This window comes from Apteryx mantelli, chromosome 5, assembly GCF_036417845.1.
Source record: "Apteryx mantelli isolate bAptMan1 chromosome 5, bAptMan1.hap1, whole genome shotgun sequence".
NCBI lineage: Eukaryota > Metazoa > Chordata > Aves > Apterygiformes > Apterygidae > Apteryx > Apteryx mantelli.
This window is the reverse complement of record NC_089982.1, coordinates 70,882,680-70,902,454: the sequence shown is the minus strand read 5'-3', so window position 1 is coordinate 70,902,454 and position 19,775 is coordinate 70,882,680. Positions and strand designations below refer to the sequence as shown.

The 19,775-nt window shown below is 36.7% G+C and overlaps 1 protein-coding gene across 1 annotated transcript in view; it reads left to right on the top strand.

The window, feature by feature from the left end:
- The window catches only part of CC2D2A (coiled-coil and C2 domain containing 2A), a 65,713-nt gene that overhangs the window by 15,286 nt on the left and 30,652 nt on the right, over positions 1–19,775 (top strand). The window contains exons 7-18 of the mRNA XM_067298209.1: positions 707–886; positions 1,061–1,214; positions 2,659–2,795; positions 4,303–4,434; positions 6,715–6,924; positions 9,476–9,582; positions 10,453–10,593; positions 11,031–11,187; positions 13,210–13,445; positions 14,396–14,573; positions 15,675–15,831; positions 17,049–17,196. Of these exons, the coding sequence (XP_067154310.1) occupies positions 707–886; positions 1,061–1,214; positions 2,659–2,795; positions 4,303–4,434; positions 6,715–6,924; positions 9,476–9,582; positions 10,453–10,593; positions 11,031–11,187; positions 13,210–13,445; positions 14,396–14,573; positions 15,675–15,831; positions 17,049–17,196 (1,937 nt within the window). The remainder of the gene's footprint in view (positions 1–706; positions 887–1,060; positions 1,215–2,658; positions 2,796–4,302; positions 4,435–6,714; positions 6,925–9,475; positions 9,583–10,452; positions 10,594–11,030; positions 11,188–13,209; positions 13,446–14,395; positions 14,574–15,674; positions 15,832–17,048; positions 17,197–19,775) is intronic.

Below are 19,775 nucleotides of genomic sequence, written 5' to 3'. Positions count from 1 at the left end.
GTATGCCAACAATTGAAGTATAAAAAGGAAAATGTCATAAATTACAGGAGTTGTCTGGGGTCATTTAATAAAAAGAAGATCAAGTAAATCCGTCTGGACACAGTTACTGGAGCTCATGGAAGAACTTTTTCTTTCTTTTTTTTTTTTTCTTTTTTTAAATCCTCTCTACTGAATGCCACCAGTTGGCAGATACAGCAATATACAGATTTCTATACTGATGTTTATAGCCACAAAATACCTCTATTCATTCTCATATTAAAAGCATTTCTTTTAACACTCAGAAGCCTGTGTCCTTCAGAGGCAAAATGCCATTAGCAATTTTTGTTCCTGTGATTCACCCTAACACCTGCACTTGCAGATCAGTGGTTATTATAGGTAGAGTTTAAACACAGGCATTTCTGTTTCACAGATTGTTTATATGTAAAACAATGAGGTGGTTAAAGTTGAACCAGGTAACCTTTTTAATAAAGCATTACAAGAAATATTTCATGAAATAATAGTATAGCAACAGAAGGAGTTTCCTGTGTCATTTTAAAATGTTTCAGTCAGTTTCAGTGTTTGCCTGTGCCGCCACTTTAAGATAAAGCAATTAAAATCCTGTCCCAAGTGTTTATGCATGTTGTTATTGCTATTGTTAATAGAAAGGTATTTTCACTTGTCCTAAACTGATAAACTTCATACTGAAGTATGTACCTTCTCTTCTTAGGTCCAGAATGATTTTCCTTCTGCTGAAGAAACATATAAGTTTTTTACTTTTGATTTTGATTCTGAAGCAGAGAGAGTAAAGGCTGGAATTAGGAAAAAGAATGAATTAAATCATGAAGAAGAGGCAGAAGAAGAAGAAGATGTAGAAACCCATGAGGAAGGACAAGAGGAGGATGAAACAGTATGAACTGTAGAATACATATTCATATTTGTGTTTAGATTTCTTGATTTAATTTTAATCCTCTAATACAAAATGACAATTTTGTTTCCTTTAAGATTCTGAAAGTATACTTTCTAAAGATTTCCATATTAATAAATGGGTGAAATAACAGGTATGTTTGCATCTAAACTACAGGATGAAGATGCACATCTTGTTAAAGATGATGATTTATTTGATTTAGGGCAGACAGCCCAAGATTTTCTTGTAGTGAAACCTGCTGAGTGTGAAAGCTACTCTGAGCAACTGCAAAGGGAGAAAGAATTTCTCTTCATTCCTAGCATGCAAGCAGGTATGTAGATTGTGCTTATTCCTTTTGTTGCTGGATTTTGTATAGCACAGCACACTTTGATCTACTGAAAAGTATTGTATCAGACAGTGTAGATGCATTTAATTGCTGTGCTGTGACACTGATCATCCAGACAAGTCTGTGTCTGAAAAGGTTTGACAAAATGGATTAACTAGGAATATAGACACCTCAGCAGGTCACCATCTGGTACACTAGCAAATGAACTCAGGGCTCATCAGTTGCTCTGAGATAATTGCCTTAGTGCCTTGCATGGTAAATGCAAGATGGTTAGCCCCTCTTCCACTAAGGTTTAGCTATTACATTATTTAGCATGTCCAAAAAGTTACAACATTTAGGTACTAAGAGGAGCTGATGCACAGGATATTATAACTTACAGCATTTCTTCAGTTAGCCACACCCTTAATTTTTTCCATGTGGCAAATTTGCCAAGAGTCACCTAAGTTACCTTAGTAATTTGGTGTTGTAAGGGGCCATTTTTACCAAAATCTGTTTTTGTGACTTGGAAATAGTCAACATTTATCACGTCTCTGATTTTGTTGCCTTGTTCCCACAGAAGAACTACAGAATCCTAAAAATTTTTTTTCTAGTATCACTTGCTGCTATTTAATATTTGAAGTGGAAGAAACAGAAGTGAATCGCAGGATGATGGTCCGCACCAGAATGATGTTGGGACCAGCTTGCTGTGCAATGTCAAAATATTTGACTTTGGGTGCTTCCAAATTTTTGTGTCTTGCAATTAATTTCTGTTTGCTTCCAGTGTTGTTCACTGTATTCTGATTTTAGGGGGTAGCTTTGATTGTAACCCTCAATATAACCACTTTCTATTTGGATGTGGAGTAAGAGGAGAGATTGCTCCTTGAAAAATGTTGAGCCCATATGCCAGTGGAGTAGTCCTGCAGGCAATCTTTAAAAAAAAAATCCACCAGCTGTTACTGGGCTAACATGACTTTCTATGCCTGTTCCACTTCTTGTGCAAGAGTAGATCAGATTAAGAAACTGGTATTAACTGTTCAGATTAACAATAGTTTAAGTTTCACTTTATATGGGAATGGCTCGGGAGTGTTTCGTATACTCGGTTGCTGCTGCTAAAGGGACGCTATACTGTTCTGCAAGCAACCACTAAAACTGAACTCCACTAAATTATTTAAAGAATTTTTTTTGGTGAGGAAATGTTTAAATATGTTATTTGGAAAACTTGTGATGCATTCATGATATAATTAAACTGTGGATCTGTGTTGGTTTTGAAAGGGACCTGTTTTGGTTTTATGCCTATATTTCTTTTTCCTAATTAGAAAAATGTCACTGACAGCATGTTTATTATGCAATACCATTTGTTTTAAGAACAGCCTGGGCTCTTTCAGAATTGATAAACTAGAACTCCAGTTTTAAGATATTTTACATGCTTTTTTATTTCATTTCTCATTAGTGCCTGCTTCTCAGAAGATGCCTGGAAACATGCAGCCTAGGTTCCTTGAGGATGAGGGTCTTTACACAGGAGAAAGGCCCTTTGTACCTCCATCTAATCTAAATATTTTAGAAAACAGAATACTCAGACAGGAGCAAGTAAGTCATCACTTACATTCTTAGATGTCTTATTCAGACTTCTTATTTATCAGATTTATTAGTGTTTTATTTTGTTACAATTAAGTAGATAGATGGTCATGGTAATATGAGAGTTTCAACTTTAAAATATTTAGCAGTATCAGACTTCAGGAATTGTGGCTTTTGTAGGAGTACATTTTAGTGTACTCCTACAGCCAGAGCACCAGACTGGGTCTTAGAAACCTTGTATCTGGTTCCTGTCTCTACTCCTAGCCTACTGGGGAGTGAATTACTTGACTTGCCTATGCCAGAGTTTAGTTGCCAGTAAAATAGGGATAAGAATGCTTTTTTTCTATAAAACACTTTGAGAGCTAATGGTACGTTTAAAAACTTATGCAAGAGCTGGACACTCTTGTTAGTGTTTACTGGAAGATCAAAAAACAAATAAAAATACAAAATGACTATTTTCTGTGTCCACTGAAGATAATATGAAGTAATGGACTTCTGGGAAATTTACTGATCAGACTGTAAGGGTAATTAAATATTGAAATAGATTATCTGGAAAAGCTATAGAACCCTTTTAGATTTTTAAGAGTAGCTTATAGAAACGCCTGTGAAAGTGGTTTGCATGTATTTTATCCTGCCTTAGTTTGCGTAGCTTAGTATACATGTAAGCTAGCATATAGCAGTTGCTCTTTATATTATCCTATGATTCTATGACTTCCTCCTGTGCTAACAGAGACATTTTGGCAAACAAGATTGGGGAATATATATGGGTTTAAACTTTTTGGCTGGCTAGTTTCATCCCAATTAGTTTCCTGGTTTGCTTCACTGTGTTACCATATAAATATGTCTGGCACGAGGGACAGCTTAAAACAGGTTTGGGAATACGAAGGCAGGTCATCATCTTTCAGCAGCTGGACTGGTTTAAGCTATTCTTGAACCCCAGTTATGAGAGCAAAGGGATGCATTAGGTCAGTGCTTAAACTCTGAAGAGCCATGGATAGCAATCAGTGTGCAAGACATTTACCTCACCTGCTTTCAGAGATGCTGTTCTTAATTAGTTCAGGTTGTGAACTAGAAAAGTTGAGAGATGGCCTGATAGATGATCTCTTTGAGGTCCCATTAGCCCAAAAATTCTTTGCTTTATGATTTTTATAATCCAATTTAAAGGTGTGGGTGGCAGTCTGATATAAAACAGATTATGATTCTTTTACTGGACATACTATTTAAATACTAAATGTTGTAAATGTTGTTGATTTTTCTTCAAATCCGTAACATTGAATTCTGAGGAAAAAAGTTGAGTGTTTTCAAAGTTTGGGCACGCTCTTCGTCCTTTGACTTCAAAACTTGTCTATAGTATACTTAGAAATTTCATTGTTGTGGGTTAGGAAGGTTTTGGTTAATTCAGTCACAAGCAATTCATGGTCATCTCTCCTTCCTTAATTACTTTTCATAACAATTACAATTTTGCAAGTCATTTCCATATGAAGTAAGAAACAATGTAATTTTATTTTGTTATCTGTAGGGGAAAGAGTGGTTTGGTGATGATGGCAAAATCTTAGCATTGCCCAATCCAATTAAACAGTCTCTTACCAGACCTCCAATATTCTCATTGGAAGAAGGCATTGAACCAGAGCTTGAAACATTGTATAGAAAGGTAAGGTAGGCATATTTCATACATGTTGTTCCATATTTCATATATGTTGTTCCTGAGACCCTGTATCCCAGTTATCCTGCACCAGAAGCCCTGGTGATCTGAAGGACTTTGTGATAAGATCCACAAGTACTGCTTTATGGGGCTCTACAAATACTGCTTTCTGCGCTCCACTTTTTCGAGTATATTCCATCTGTATTTTTCTGTAAAAATAAAGCATATGGAAAGATGAAGAGTTTAGCCAGTAATACTGGTTAAAATGATAAAGTGACAGTGCATGACAGACTTCAAGTCTATGGGTCACTAAGGTCTCTGTGAGGCACCCTCGGATAGTTTCATGCCAAAGTAGGGTATCTCCGGTGTTAATACATGTTATTGTATCTGTGAAGCTCCTCAGGGCAGGGCAGGAGCTGTTGTCAGACTGAGAATGAGGGCAGAGGTATGTTCTGCAGTTTAAGAGAGAAAATAAACAGTTGTGCATGTGCATGATGGTTATTTTGTACTGATGAAACTACTCTAGAATAAGCCTTTATGTACACTTCAGTCATGTAGAAAGCATCTTATTTTGAGCTCAGTTGCACCAGTTCAGATCTTTTTTTCTTTTTATTTTTTTCCTTAAACGTAGTATACCTGCCCTGGCAAACAGCAGTTGCAGCGTGTAGTCAGCACAGATCAAAATTAGTTTCAGTTAAAACTTTTCAGCGGTGTCACATACACAGATTTTAATTGCTCTGCTTATTAGCAACTCTATTGCACCCTTGAAAAAACTGTCACTTTTTAGACTTTAAAGTAGTTTGCTCTCTTGGGATATGGAAATGTTTTTGTCGAGCTGCTGCTCACACAGATTTGAATGTTGCCCTTTAACTGGTGCTGGTTACAAACATGCAATTCTCAGGACACATCCAGTACCACAGATCTGTGCAAGGTGTTCCTGCCTACATGGAAAGAGATTGCTGCCTAACAGATATAGTAAACTTAGGCCAAGAGATCTTATGTTTCAGAAACACCATTTTTACATGAAAGTGACATGTAAATGCCCAAATCACTTTTGAAGCTAGGACTTTAAGCTTCAAAGTCATTTATAGTTTTCTTAAACAGATAAAGCCTGAGGAATACAAAGCTGTTGCTTTCTGTAATCTTGATGGGGCTCCTCCCTCTAGGAGGGGAAAATCCAGCTATGTTATTACTTGCTGAAGGGCACAGTATGAGGCACACGACTATTATAGTTAGCACAGAAATTTTCTAAGGAGGTATATTCTTGTCCATTCCTGTTCTGCCACTGCTCTAAGTGTGTGCAGTTAATGAGACAGGCAGGTTGTGCCCTATTAAAAATTTCGAGAGGAAACTGAATGTGGAAGGATCAAATAAAATAAAGTCTTTTTCCTAGCCTTTTTACTAGTCCGGAAAAAGCTACGCGACAGCCGATTTCCCCTCTCGATCTCCCTTTTCCTAGTTCTTACAAAGGAGCTGCAGTGAGCACTGCATTACTACCAGTTTCATCTTTTATGGTACAAGCAGGATCAGCAGAAGTCGGGCAGGAAAGCTGTCTACTAGCACTGCTAATTACCTCCTGATTGCAATAAACTGAGAATATGCGCCACAGATGCCTTTAGGCTGCACAGAGTTGAGATAGACTCTTTAAACTTTGCCACTGAAAGTTTTCTCACTGGGCCTGATGGATGTGCATTTCCATGGTGTTAGAGTGGGGAAACAAAGAACCTATTTTCCCTTTTGCTCAACCTAAATTATCTGCAGGGAAAGCTGTTCTGAGAGCTGGATTGTCTCTTTTAAAGCAGAGCCCTAAGAGAAAATGAAGCAGATTCCAAACCAGCAGGTAGAAAGAGGACTCGGTGGACTTTTCTTTTTCCAATTCAGTCTTGTCATTGTCATTGCTCAGCCCAAGCAAAATCTTCAGTATGGCCAGATTGCTTCCCATTCCAGATTGTTTTGCCAAAATGAAGATTGAATGGCTTGAGGATTCCACATTCTCTTTTATCCCTGAAAGTCTTACTGCCCATCTGTTGCCTCAAGTGAATGAATATCTCTCAAAGAGAAAGATAATCTGATACGGACTATCAAGATTTTGCTGTGTAGAATACCCCTGGTGGTGGTATGTCATCCACTGATCAATAAAACAAAGAGGTTACTGCAGAAGCCCTTATGATTTAAGACTCAAGAGTTAGATGTAGGCAATGCTAAATGTGTTGTTGCCCTTCACAGGATCTCTTTCCAAGACAGTTTTCTTGGGGCTTCTAGATAAACTTCAGTCTTTTTTCATTTCAGGCAATAAAAGTGACAGCTGCCAGTCAGTATCTTGTTGGACCTGGAGATTTTCAGGGACCGTTTCAATTGGATATTGATATTTCCGGATTAATATTTACTCATCATCCATGTTTTAGCCGTGAACATGTGTTAGCAGCGAAACTGGCTCAGTTATATGATCAATATCTAGCAAGAAAACAGAAGAATCTTACCACGCTTCTCACAGATAAGGTATTTCCATTGCTTTATCGTAGCTTGCTGAGATATGATGTGACAGTTGAAGGTTAAAAAGCTGAATTTGTGTCTTCAAAATATAGCAATGACATTTCTAATTGTATGTCATGAGAGGTGTTTTGCCAGAAGATAAAAATTTAATTTCGCCTATGTTGCTCTGTGTTCAGTGCAGAACTACCTTTTTCAGATTAGAGAATGCTTTGTTCTATTTAAAATGAACTCTGCACAGGTTCTGAGGTAAAAGTGAATATAATTGGTAGAACATGATAAAACTTGCATAGTATTCCTTATACAGAATATGCAAAAAGTTTTTCAGTGAATTATAGATAAAAGGCTTTACAGGATTGTGTACAGGGGCTCTGACAGGCAGACAGTATTCAAGGATGGAGAAAGGTGAGTGAAGTTTAGTTTCAGTTGTAGGTTAAGAGTAAAAGAAAACATTTTGATTCCACTAACGTCCAGAAATACTGATGACCCATTTCCACATATATATTTGTGAGAGATGCTGTGTTTTAAATCCACAGTGTTGTCACATTTACTATGTCAGTCTTGTGTGAGGGTTTGTGATATAACCAGCCAAACCCTTGGCTGAACATAAATTCTGTTCTTGGCTCTGCTTGCTGGATGACCTTGGCCAGGCTGCTTACCCTCTTCGTACTATCACTGCTCCTCCATCTGTAAATTGGAAATAATGGTAATGCTCTTCTCTGATGAAAATTTCTACATAAGAGTTAGGCATCGTTAATACAGCAATACTATCATCAGGGGGTACAAGTATGTTTTAAAAGCATTTCAAAATGCTTTTGGAATCTGAAATTTGAATGGATAATGATAGAATTGTAGGTAGATATTGTGATATACAGCATAACTCTGTCCAGTAGGGCTGGTCTGCTAAGAATTAGTTTGATTATTAAGTATATAGACATAAGTACAGTTTTTCTATAAATCACAGGTAATGATGATTCTCTACTTTACAGGGGTATTAAGAAAGGAAAAAATAATCATTGTATGTAAGTTGATTATATGTTAATATAATGGGGGTCAGTAAGTGCTGTATGGATACTTGTAAATTTTTGTGTTAAACGTGAGCTTTAACTCCTTATGCTAGACAGATATTTCATACAGTGTCTCAAAATAATTTCCTGGTATACTTAATCTGATCTGAGCTTTAAAAGATTGGCTTTAGTTTTCCATGAAATAGAGGGAACAGGCATTTGCGTTCTCCAGGCTTTTTTCACAGGAACCTTGGTTTGGAAGGGATTTCCTGAGTACTTCCACAGTACCTAGTGAGTATTGTAGACAACTGCATAATATACTTTTCATAAACTCATTTTACTATTTTTTTTTCCCCTTCCTCAGTGCACTCCTCATCATCCACCTCTGCTGATATATTTGCTCTTAGAATACATCTTGTCATCTCCTTTCATTCTTCATTTTGGCAGACTAAAGAAACTGAATTTTCTATCTCCTCTTATAAAACAGGCCGTCCATGCCCCCGATTATACTAGCAGCTTTCCATGCATTCAGTGATTCTTTCTTTCAAAATTTGTTTTGAAGTCTTTTATACAAATGGGATTAATCTTGTGGGTCCTGTGGTTGCCCATGTCCTTTTCAGCTATATGCTTAGTACTGTCCGGTTACATGGTCCCTCTGATTTGATAGATTTATTTAAAAATCTTTGATCCTTGATTTGATTTGTAATTTCATGTGCCAATTGTTTCTACTTTGGATATAGTTGCTATTATTTCCTTCAGTTCCACTAGCCATCCTAGTTTTACATTCAGCATCATCCTTAAGAAAAACTGCAGCAACATAATTGCTAAAATTTTAGTTCCTGTTCCAGTGATGATCTTTCTCCCTTTCCCAGTCCTTTACATTCTCTTGTCTTCACAGCTGTGCACTTTTTTGCATTTTCCTAATGTAGCTGTCTATTTTCCAGGTACTCTTGTTTGATGGATATCTTCAAATCTTAGTTGAATGTGCAGCTTCTTGTCTCCACCTTTCTGGCTCCAAAAGTGCATTTGAACTCTACTATTATTCCTAGTTCTGTCATGTCATTAGACCTTCTCTTCCTCAAGTTGTAACATGCAGTGTGTTATGCTTAAATACTTCCTTGCAGGTGCACAGCTTCTGTAGCTGACTCATCACATCCCCTCATTTTTATTGTTTCTTCCGTTTTCTGGGGTTACCTTCAGTGGCCGTTTCTGGTCCTGCCTTTTATAGAAGGTTTTTTGCAGGCTCCCTATTTATGCTCTTTGATTGCTGAACTTTATGAATAATGCCTAGGTCAGTCCTGGCCCCTTGTTCAGATCCATCACAGTGAACTAAGTCAGTAAGCTCCCCTCACATGTCTGGGGGTTCAGGTTACAATTTAATCTTAAAAAGAATCAGCAAGACTCACAGACTTGGCAAAACCATAACCCTGTAAATACAGAACCGAGACAATTTAGTGTTTTCTGTTATGCAGTAACTATCCTGTTCATGTCAAGGTGCAGTATATACTATGCTCCATAAATGTGACCATCTGTTAATTGTTTGTTCATTTAAGCTTCATGCTTTGAGGAATGCTGTGCAGTGTAGTATAGACGGTGGTGATGCTGCTGTTCCTAAACCTGTAGCCCAACAGAGCATACCTGAATACAAAATTGAAATTAGGTAAGTACAGATTCATTAAATTGCTACTTTTTAAAACTGTGTTCTTTTTTCCTTTCTGTGCTGATACAGAATGTAAATTCATGCTGGACTTTTAAATTCAGTTGTAAATAGTTCTATTCATAACTAAAACACATTCATTCAGGTAGAATTTTGAGGGCTTAAGAATTCTTACTGGTAAGTTGAGTAAAATACCATGAAGAAAATATAACTTAGGCAGAAATCTTATTGCAGAAGTGGTTTAATTGAATGTCTCTTTCACATACAGATTAGAAGGTGAAAATGGTTCCAAATATGAAATAACCATTCTGAAGCCAAAAAAAACCCTTGTTAATTGTGTTTGGAATCTTGCAAGGCTGTGGAATTTTTTACATTACTTCATAGCAAAGGGATAGTTATTGGGGGATACTCTTATTATGTTAGGCCAAATGAATCTCTGCAAGTCCATTTTTTCTACTGGAGCTAGAAGCATGCTAATTTTAAAACATATTTAGTAGTATGGTTGTTAATAAGCATTGCTTCATAGCAACAGTGTAGGTTTCCTGGGCTGTTGTTTACATGCATTGGCTTTTAAAATGTTTTTAACGATGTACAGCTGTAATAAGCATTTCAGAAAATGTGAGATCTCTAGGGAACGAACTGTAATTGAAGTCAGATTATCCAAAATACAAGAGACTAGAGTACAGATACTAAAGGAAACCAAATCCCGTCATCCTCACATTTGAGTTTTATGCTTCTTGTATTTAAACCTCTTCAGCCATCAATCAAATTGAAAAACACATCACTGTCTTCAGTATTTCAGATTTTCACTGTATTATTCTACCGAGTTATACAGCTCTGATTTTGTACATATGCGTGTATATATATTTCTAGGCAAACAAGAAGACTTCGTGATGCTGAACAAGAAAAAGATAGAACGTTGCTTAAGACCATTATAAAAGTTTGGAAAGAAATGAAATCCCTCCGTGACTTTCAGAAGTTTACTAACACACCCATGAAACTTTATTTGAGAAAGTATGTTTTGATAACATTTTTCATACTTCATTTGCCAGCAGTGGAGTTTTAATGATGTCAGTCAAATTTGGGAACTCATAATTCCAATGTGAGGGGTGCAAAGATAAAGATTTGACTAGTAACTGGCACTGGCTGAGCCTGCCACTGTTCTTTTTGATTCGGGGGAGGAAGGAACATTAAAATAACAAGTAATTACTGTAACAGAAAGGAACTTCTAAAGGATAATAAGTAAAGAAAAAATCATTACGTCCATTTTGGATAGTAGCTATCAGCTGTCAACTCTATTAGACTATTTGCGCTATTAATTTTCCACAGAACACACTTTGGGTATGATGAAATTAGCTCGTAGAGAAGGAGACTTAAGTTATGTATTATAAGCTTAACTGCAAACCTTTTTCTGTTAGTTCATGCAGCATGTTCATATAATTGTTTTGAAGGGAAGAGGTTGATCAGAGATTAGATGAAAAAGCATATGAAGCAGAAATTCAGGACGAGATAAATGAATTATTAGAAGAATGTAGGGAAGAATATGAAAAGAAAATGGAGGAATATGAAACTGAGCTACAAGAGTGGAAATCCTGGAAGAAGGCACAGGTTTGTTTAAATCATTAAGTTTTACAAAAATTACCTTATTACTTTATGTCTTCAGACTTTGTTTTGCTAGTATAGAAATAACTTAAATATCAGGATGGTCATGCATACATGCTTTAATTTATTTTTATTTCTTTGGATACGTTCTGTTTACTTAGGATTTGTTAGTAAATTAACTGTTAATTAAAACATTAAAATGGCATAGGTTTTTGTGGAGTAGTTGCCTCCCTGGTATTGGATTTCAGCACCTTATCAGTTTTTTTTTTCTTTTAATTAAATTAAACAGTTTGCTTCATTCATGTGAAATTCATGTCCTCCTGACAAGGAAGAACATAGGGATAAAATTTGCTTCCTTTGTGAGCAGTGAAGCAAAATAGTATGGGATGTTTCTAATGAACAGTCAGTCAGTGTCATCTCATGTAAATTTCTGTTCAGGAATTTCTCAAAACTGAAAAAGACAATTAATATACCAGCCTTTTACCTCTGAAAGGCTTTATTAGTACTTGTCTGTACTGCAGTTATGGTCTCAATTATGCTTCAAGAGGTATTGACAAACAGGAGCTGGAACAAAACACTGCAGCAGGAGGATATTTGAAATAAAGTCCATGGCAGTGCCAACGAAAACATCAGACACTTGCTTTCATAGTCATGTGGCAATGTACTGCATACCTCAGGGTACCGATGAATATACTTTCCTCATGTATATGCAGGATCTGTGAAAGACACTTACAATGTTTGAGGGGAAGTCTGCCTACAGATATTGGAAATGCCTGTTATCAGAGCACAAGTGGGCACATGACATATTAGTAGCATGTTAGTCGATTTGTAGGATGAGACGAATAAATGGAGACCTTAAAATGAAAGCAGATAATTTTGGGTATTGTTGCTAATGAGACCAGTTCTGCCTCTAGCCCATGTACATTCACAAATGCAATGGGGAGTGGCTACAGCCAAAGCTCCTACTCCCAGCCTCTTTCTGTTTTGTTGGTCACAAACTAAGACTGTGGTTCTTCTTTTAAAATGAAATGCAGTGCACAGACCTTCATTCCATGCTCAGAAGTACTTTTCTTTTTTTACTCAAAATATATTGTTGGTTAATTACTGCTATTGGTGTTTTACTAGCCCAGATTACAGGAATCTGAGGAATACAGTAGAGTAAGAAGAGACTAGATAAATTAAAAAAGAAATAAATTACCAAAAAGAATAAAATAAATTAAGCCAAGAAAGGAACGATATTTGTTAATAAAAACAAGTGAACATGTTTTTTTCGCTAAATACTTGAGTCAGTGAGAAAAATTATGTCCTTCCCTTACCTCCTTCTCTTTTGCCGATGGAGTCTTAAATCACACAGTGGATGGTACTTCCAAGTAAGTTGTATATCCATGTAATCTGTATGACTGTGGGAGGAGGACCTTTCTTGCAAGCGTCTAAAGCTGAGCGTATATGAACATTGGAGTTTTGTAGGTTAGGAAAAACTGAAAGGCATGTGCCCTGCTTCTTTTATTCGTCTGTTCAGCATAGAGAAAGGGAGGAGATCATTCTGCATGTGCTTGAGACGCTACTAGACTAAAACGTTTCCAGACGTTCAAAAGTTTGTGGCACATGTGCATTCACTTTGTCAGTGTGTATCAGACAGTGCATGTCAAAGAACTTTGGCTACTGACTGAGTAACCTTCTTTCAATCCTAACACAATAAATAGGGTAACTCAGGCTAAGTGAGAAGTAAACTGCTAGCCAGAACATTCAAGAAACACAATTTTGTAAATTGCTTGGGATGTTTTAAACAAATGTTTTATTTGAAGCACATCATGTTTATGAAGGATATCAATGGAACAAATTACTGAATTCCAAACTTGTGAAGTAGGACTGTAGAATGAGAGAAAACTTCTTTTTGTGTGTGGTGATTTTAAAATTACACAGTGATTTCTCGTACAATGCTCCTCACTTGTGAGTCATTTCAGACAAGAGAAGAAGTTATACTGGTTAAAAGAAGTTCAGGTAGAACACTATTATTTTTATGTGCAGAAGTCCAAGAAGAAAAAGAAGAAAAAAGATCTTCGAGAAGAAGAAGAATCAGTAGATGACTGTGATTTTGGTGAGGAACCAGTAAAACCCATCCCACCAAAAATGGTCAATAGCCTGGAAATAGAGCAACAAGCCAGAGAAAAAGCTGACAACCTTAGAAGGAAACCTGGAGAGCCTGTTTTAATTCCTGAGTTAGTCCTGTCAGGAAGCATAACACCAAGTGAGCTTTGTCCTCGGTAAGATATATGTTGGCCTGCAGAATAGTTTGCTATAATACATACTTTCATCTTGATCTTCCTTTATTATTTATTTATTTGATTATTTTTTTTTAATACAACTTCAGAAGTCTGTGCTAGTCATTCTGTTTAACCTAGTGATTAGAATGTTAAGCTTCTGTTTCCAAAGGTGATATAACTTAAATCTTTTTTGAGTCACATGTAACTTGTTTGTATTGGGCTTGGAGGATGAGTGTCTACAGACTCCCTTTAAACCTTCTGATTTCCCTGAGCATCTGCATAGAATAGTGGTATGTGTGAAGAAATTGTTATCAGGATAGAGTCTAGCTCACTTCTGGCAATAGCACTCTCAGTAGCTAGTCCTTTACACCACGTCTCTGGCAAAATCAACAAAGAAAGGAAAAATAGAGAAATCATGTAGTTAACCAGAGATTTCACTGTGCATAAAATAAATAAGAAATTTACTTGTTTGTGTTGCTTTCCACATTTACACACACAATTTAACATATATCTGGAAGGTTTCAGTCATTTTAAAACTGCTCCGTATCATATTGATTCAGCAGATAGCCTCATCAAAGAATATTTTTTGGCTGTGCTACTAGCACTGACTGAAAATTCCAGAATCTTAACTGAATTTGATGCTGGTCATTGTGCTTTTGGGGGAAGGAAATAGGAAGAAACTTTTTCTTCCCTAAATAACTCCTTTAAATGGAGGTGTGTCTGATGGATCTAAAATTTGACATGTTCATTTTAAAATCACTTTACATTCATGAGAAGAGCAACTGTTAAATAATAGTTCTTAAGTCACTGCTATGTAGTGACAATTTTGAGAAGAATAACATCTTTATTTGGTTGACTTCTGTTCTCTTTGAGGTATCAGATTCTCATTAAAAATAAAGAATAAAACTGTTTTTAAAAATGGTATGACAGCTTGTTTGACATATTTACAGGGCAGAGGTTTTGCGACGAGAAGATGTGAAGAAACGCTCATCATTTATAAAAGTCCTTTTCAATTCCAAAGAAGTATCAAGGACTGTTACCCGACCAATAAGTTCAGACTTCAGAGTTCACTTTGGACAAATTTTCAATTTACAAATATTCAATTGGCCAGAGAGTGTGAAACTGCAGGTAGATAATGATTTATCACAGTAAGTTTTAATATGAAATGTGATGCCTCTTGTAATGCTTGTTTTTGCTTTATGGTACTGTTTTAAATTAATAAATTCTGGTTAAATATGGGGAATATTCTTAAGTAATCAAAACCTGTCATTAAATATGTTTGTGGAGCGGCTTCTTAATTTTAGAAAACCTGTGATTTATATTGCAGATAAAATAAATTTGCCACAACATTGTTCTCTAGAACATTCATGTGGACACAGTAAAATCATCATAACATTTGTGGAAAAAAATAGTTATTGCTAGTAATCTCAATTATTGCACTGTTGATCAAGTTAAGTGCAGTTAAGTTGAAAATAAAAAAGCACTCTAAATATGAATTAGTGACTGAGTGACATGAATGAATTCATTACAGAGCCAGCAGAATGTCTTTTTAAGAGGAATGCACGGTCCTGTTAGATGATTCATCACTGGTAGTTCAGAGGAAGGTGTATTCCCCTCTCCTGTGTGTTACACAAATGGAAAGAGATGCACAATAGTGCTGTTGCAGTCTGTAGAGTGTTAGCTGACACTTTTTACTATCCCCTTGGATTAAAAACATCTGAATGAGGAATAGGAGGAGAAGGGGCCCTTGTGCTGACCTTTACTCGAATCACTCTGTGCCTAAAACTGGCCAAGAATGAGGGAAGCAGCCTGCAGTACTTACAGAATGGGGGCTTGTGCCTTACCGTTTTACAGTAAGGGTGGATTACTGAGACAAAATCCCTGCAGCATCTTCACCTGATGCCAGTGACTCTGTCACAAGCAAGTTGGTGAGCAGTTGCGTATTTTATGGTGATACTCACTAAAGAGGTTTTTATACTGTTCTTACATGCCTTAGAAAGTTGAGGAGAATATACTTTTAAAAAGAATTCAGACTGAGCTGCTGTTGGTAACTGAAATGTCTGCTAATTGTATATTTTGAAATGTAAATGAATACAGTTGTTTTAAATCTGAGTTATTTTACACTTCAGTCATAATAATACCTTCTGTCTGAATATCCTAAAATATGCTTTCCATTTTTTATTGTGAAGAATTTAAGTGTTTTACTATTTTGTGACTGGATTTTTCTAGATATATGAAACAGTGGGTATCAGCAGCACTACCTTGTTGGCTGAAGTGTTCATACCTATCCCTGAGACTACAGTTCTGACAGGCAGCACTCCTATTGAAGAAATAGAATTTAGCAGCAATCAGCGTGTGATGTTGGACCACGAAGGAGTTGGGAGCGGTAGGATCTCTGAGCGTTTCTCAGTTCAATGCTTCAATGTTTCTCATTTTTGCTAAAACCATGTAAAAGTAACAGACTGGTCTAAGTTTCAGAGTAAATTCAGTTAAGAGCATTTACAGCTTCTGCAACTGAATCATAAAATAGTCATTGCTCTTACTATGATTATTAAAACTTGTTTTGGAATTTTTGTCTTCCTCTTAACTAATTTTAGACTGTATGAAATAATAATGTGTGTGCTTATTACTTGGCTTATAGTATTAGTAGACCTCTGCTGGCTATAGAAATTTTCTTAGTATTTAAGTAGTCAGGCTTCTGGCACAGAAGTGCAAACAGGTGGTATTAATCAGCATAGCTCCACTGACTTTAATGTTTTAAACCAGCTGAAGAACTGGTTGTATAAGTGCATGTGCAGACGAATTTTTGGTCTTCCTTTTTGCTTTGATGACATCCTGTAAAGTGCTTTATCCCTGGGAATTCAAAACAGAAGGATAAGATAAGGAAGAGGTTAAAAAAAATAACAGTGGAATAAGAATGATATGTGTTAGCATACGGCTTAAATATTAAATTTATATAATAAATAAGCTCAAACTGCATCAAGAGATGACTGACTTGCATACATTTGCAGTACGTGAAATATAGATCAAGACAGAGCAAAAGAACAGATGAAAACCTGTGGAGGAAATTAGTGTGAAGAAAAGTATTATAACAGATGTGTGTGTAAATGTCATTGACCATAGTGACTCTGTACAGAATTGTGTATCATAGATCTTTGGGACTGACTTGTCAATCATGGCTAATTCTTTTGACTCTGAATTTCTCTTTCCTTAATAACAACATCAGGCTGGATCTGAAGATTACAGAAAACATTATCAGATATGTTCATACAAATAATGTGCATCTGTAAAGAAAAAAAGCCTTTGATTCATCATTAGAGAGAGAAATACAGTTAAAAGAGAGGATGTTTATGAAGCATAGCCTTTTCTCCCAACCCAAACTGGAAGTGTTTCTTCAGGTGGAATGGAATCTTTCAATCCTCTTCCAGAGGAGAGTCCTCTCCTATAACATAAAGCAAAATCAAGTTGTTTCACATTCCCCTACTTACATAAGGGCACAAGTTATCTGACTGACTATTTTCAAGAAATAATATTTTTAAAGAGATTCAGATGTTACGTGTTTAAATGCATAAATATACTACCTTACTTTTCTTCTTGTGATAGGTGTGTCATTTTCCTTTGAAGCTGATGGTAGCAACAAAATGACTTTAATGACCTCTGGGAAAGTATCCAATAGTGTCTCTTGGGCAGTTGGAGAAAAAGGAGTCCCCTTAATTCCTCCAGTTTCTCAGCAAAACACAGGAATTGCAAGGTAACATGATACAAATTCTCAGTAATTCCCGAGAAATGAACTATTTAATAGTGTTTAAGGAATTACTTTCATAATCTAGAATTGTCATACTTTTTTTCCCCTAGGTTTAGAAACTTTTTCCTTTGCGCTGTAACCCTATGCAGATATCTTAGGGTATACATTTTTGGTAAATAGATTTTTGTCAGCAATTTCATTTTTTATAATGAGATTCATAGAAAATATTAAAAGTTGAACAAAACACAAACTAATTAATTAGTTTTTATGATACTCCAACAGAAGATACAGGTGCAGTCCACATTTTTTCTTTTTTTTTTTTGGTGAGGAACTTTCCTGTAATTGTTTTGCTAAGAACAGAAACTCCAGCTCTTTCTTACCTAAACTGCATGTAGGGAGGTGATTGGGACACATGCTTTAAATGCCATTCCTACAATTTAAAATGATAACAAATACCCAATGGAAACAGTAGAAGTTAGTATGAGTGCTTGACACTGTTGATATTTGTGAGTTAATTAGTTAAAAACTCACACCTGTTGTATCATTCCAAGATAATACTCTCATGATTTTCCTACACCAGAAGCCTGTTGAACAGCAGAAGTTAATCTGTTATTCCATTCAGAACAATATAATTTACCCTGTGGCTGCAGTTTAGGCATTGTGGATGATTTGTCCATTTTATTTCTTTTGTATAGTTCCAGTAAAGTCAAGGAAATGATGCATAAATTGGCTTTTGCAGTAACCTCAGTTAACTTCACTGTAAAGCCTTAAGGGTTTGTGTGCTTCTTAATACTGAGCAAGTACTTCTCCCAGCTAATGGATACTGTCAGGTTTTTAAAATTTATTTAGAGCCCAGATATCGGCTTCCAAATCACTCTGTTACTGTTTTTGACCCAAGCTGCAGCCATTAGTTACTCATATGTCTGATTAGAATATGAGTAACTTGCTGACTTCATTGAGACTAGAATAGCATGAGATAAAAAACAGATTTATTTACATAAATGCATTCACAAAAGCTAACTTTAAACGCAGGAAACTAAACTCACACTAGCCTCTCACTATAGTAAGTGGAAAAATGGGCAGCTCCAGAAGGAAGTTTAGTGTAAAACACTATCTTCTTTGAATCACCCTCTAGAGAGGAACTCCCCTCTGTGACTTTTCATTGTCTACTCTGTGAAAGTTTGAGACAAGATTTTCATACCTAATGTTAGGCTTTGCTGCCCATGATCTTCTCTGCACAGTTGTGATTCAGTGCATGTTTGTTTAAGACTGGTGCCCAAAGATGTGACCTCGATGTTATCACTTTGTCTGCTGCCCCAGTAATTTATGGATGTGTTGGCTAATTCTAACCAAGCTTGAGGAAGATTCGTAAGTTTTTGAAACTCTCTTGAAATTTTTCAGATAAGTAGAAAACAAAAACCCAAATTAGCATCCCTAATAAAACAAAGTAGCAACATCCACTTTCTGTGGCATTTGGCTAATAAATATGCATGTCCTGGCCAGCAAATCTGTACAAATGACTTCCAGACTGACTACTGGATTCTGTTGTTGTGTGCAGTACCATGTACTGTGAAAGCAAGAAAGCGAGTGGGAGCATCCAAAGGGTTAAGGAGGGAAGCTGGGACTAGTGCTGTCAGGGAGCAGCAACAGCAAAGCTGCTCCACGAGGCAGAAAGAGCCAGGAGCTGAGGATGACCACAGCACAGGCAGTGTCCTTGCCCACTGGGGCACAGTCCCACAGGTCTGAACATGACAGGCAGAGCAGCAGGATGCTAGCAGCAGGGTCCACCAACAGTCCCAGGTATGGTAAGGCAGTAAGACAGGCCCGGGATCCATCCAGAGAGTCCAGCCAGGAGCAGCAGAGGATGAGGCCAGAGACAGGACAGAAGACAAAGCTTCAATGTAGGTCTGAGGGATCCATCCAGGAGATGGGGCCAAAGACAGAACTTGAGACATAGTTCAAGCAAGGCCTGGACCTGAGCTTAAATGGAGCTCTTGAACCCATGATGGGGAGAGGGTGTGAAGCCCCCAGATAAGGCTCGTCAGGGCTTTTAAAACCTACTAGTGCACTCAGGGCTCTGACAGATACATTGGAGATTGGATGTAGGATTAGGGGACTTAAGACACCAATCCACAAGCTTCCAGTGTATCTATTTCAACATAAGTATTTCCACCTAGGCATTTCAAGCCTAGCCTAGAGAGACTATCTTAAAAAAGCAAGAGGATGTATTTTAATGACATACCCCCTCAGTGGCTGGCTTTTGCTGAGACTTGCAGAAATGGATGCAAATTGTAAATCTGGAAAGTTCCTTTAAGTATGGATTGTCAAAACTTTTGTGTTAAATTGTCTCACAACATGAAAGTTATCATCTTACTTTCTAGTAACCAGCAACCTAGAATTGTGTAGGCATATCATAAATCTTTGTATCAATAAACACTTTATGTCATGGAAAAATTGCAAGAACATTTTTTCTGATTGTAAGAACGTGGTCAAATTCTGTGCTTCAGCTAAGGGTGCAATTGGAAACACCCATGGAAAAGCTGATATAAAGTTCCCTTTCACTCAGTTCCTTGTATTTCCGCCTC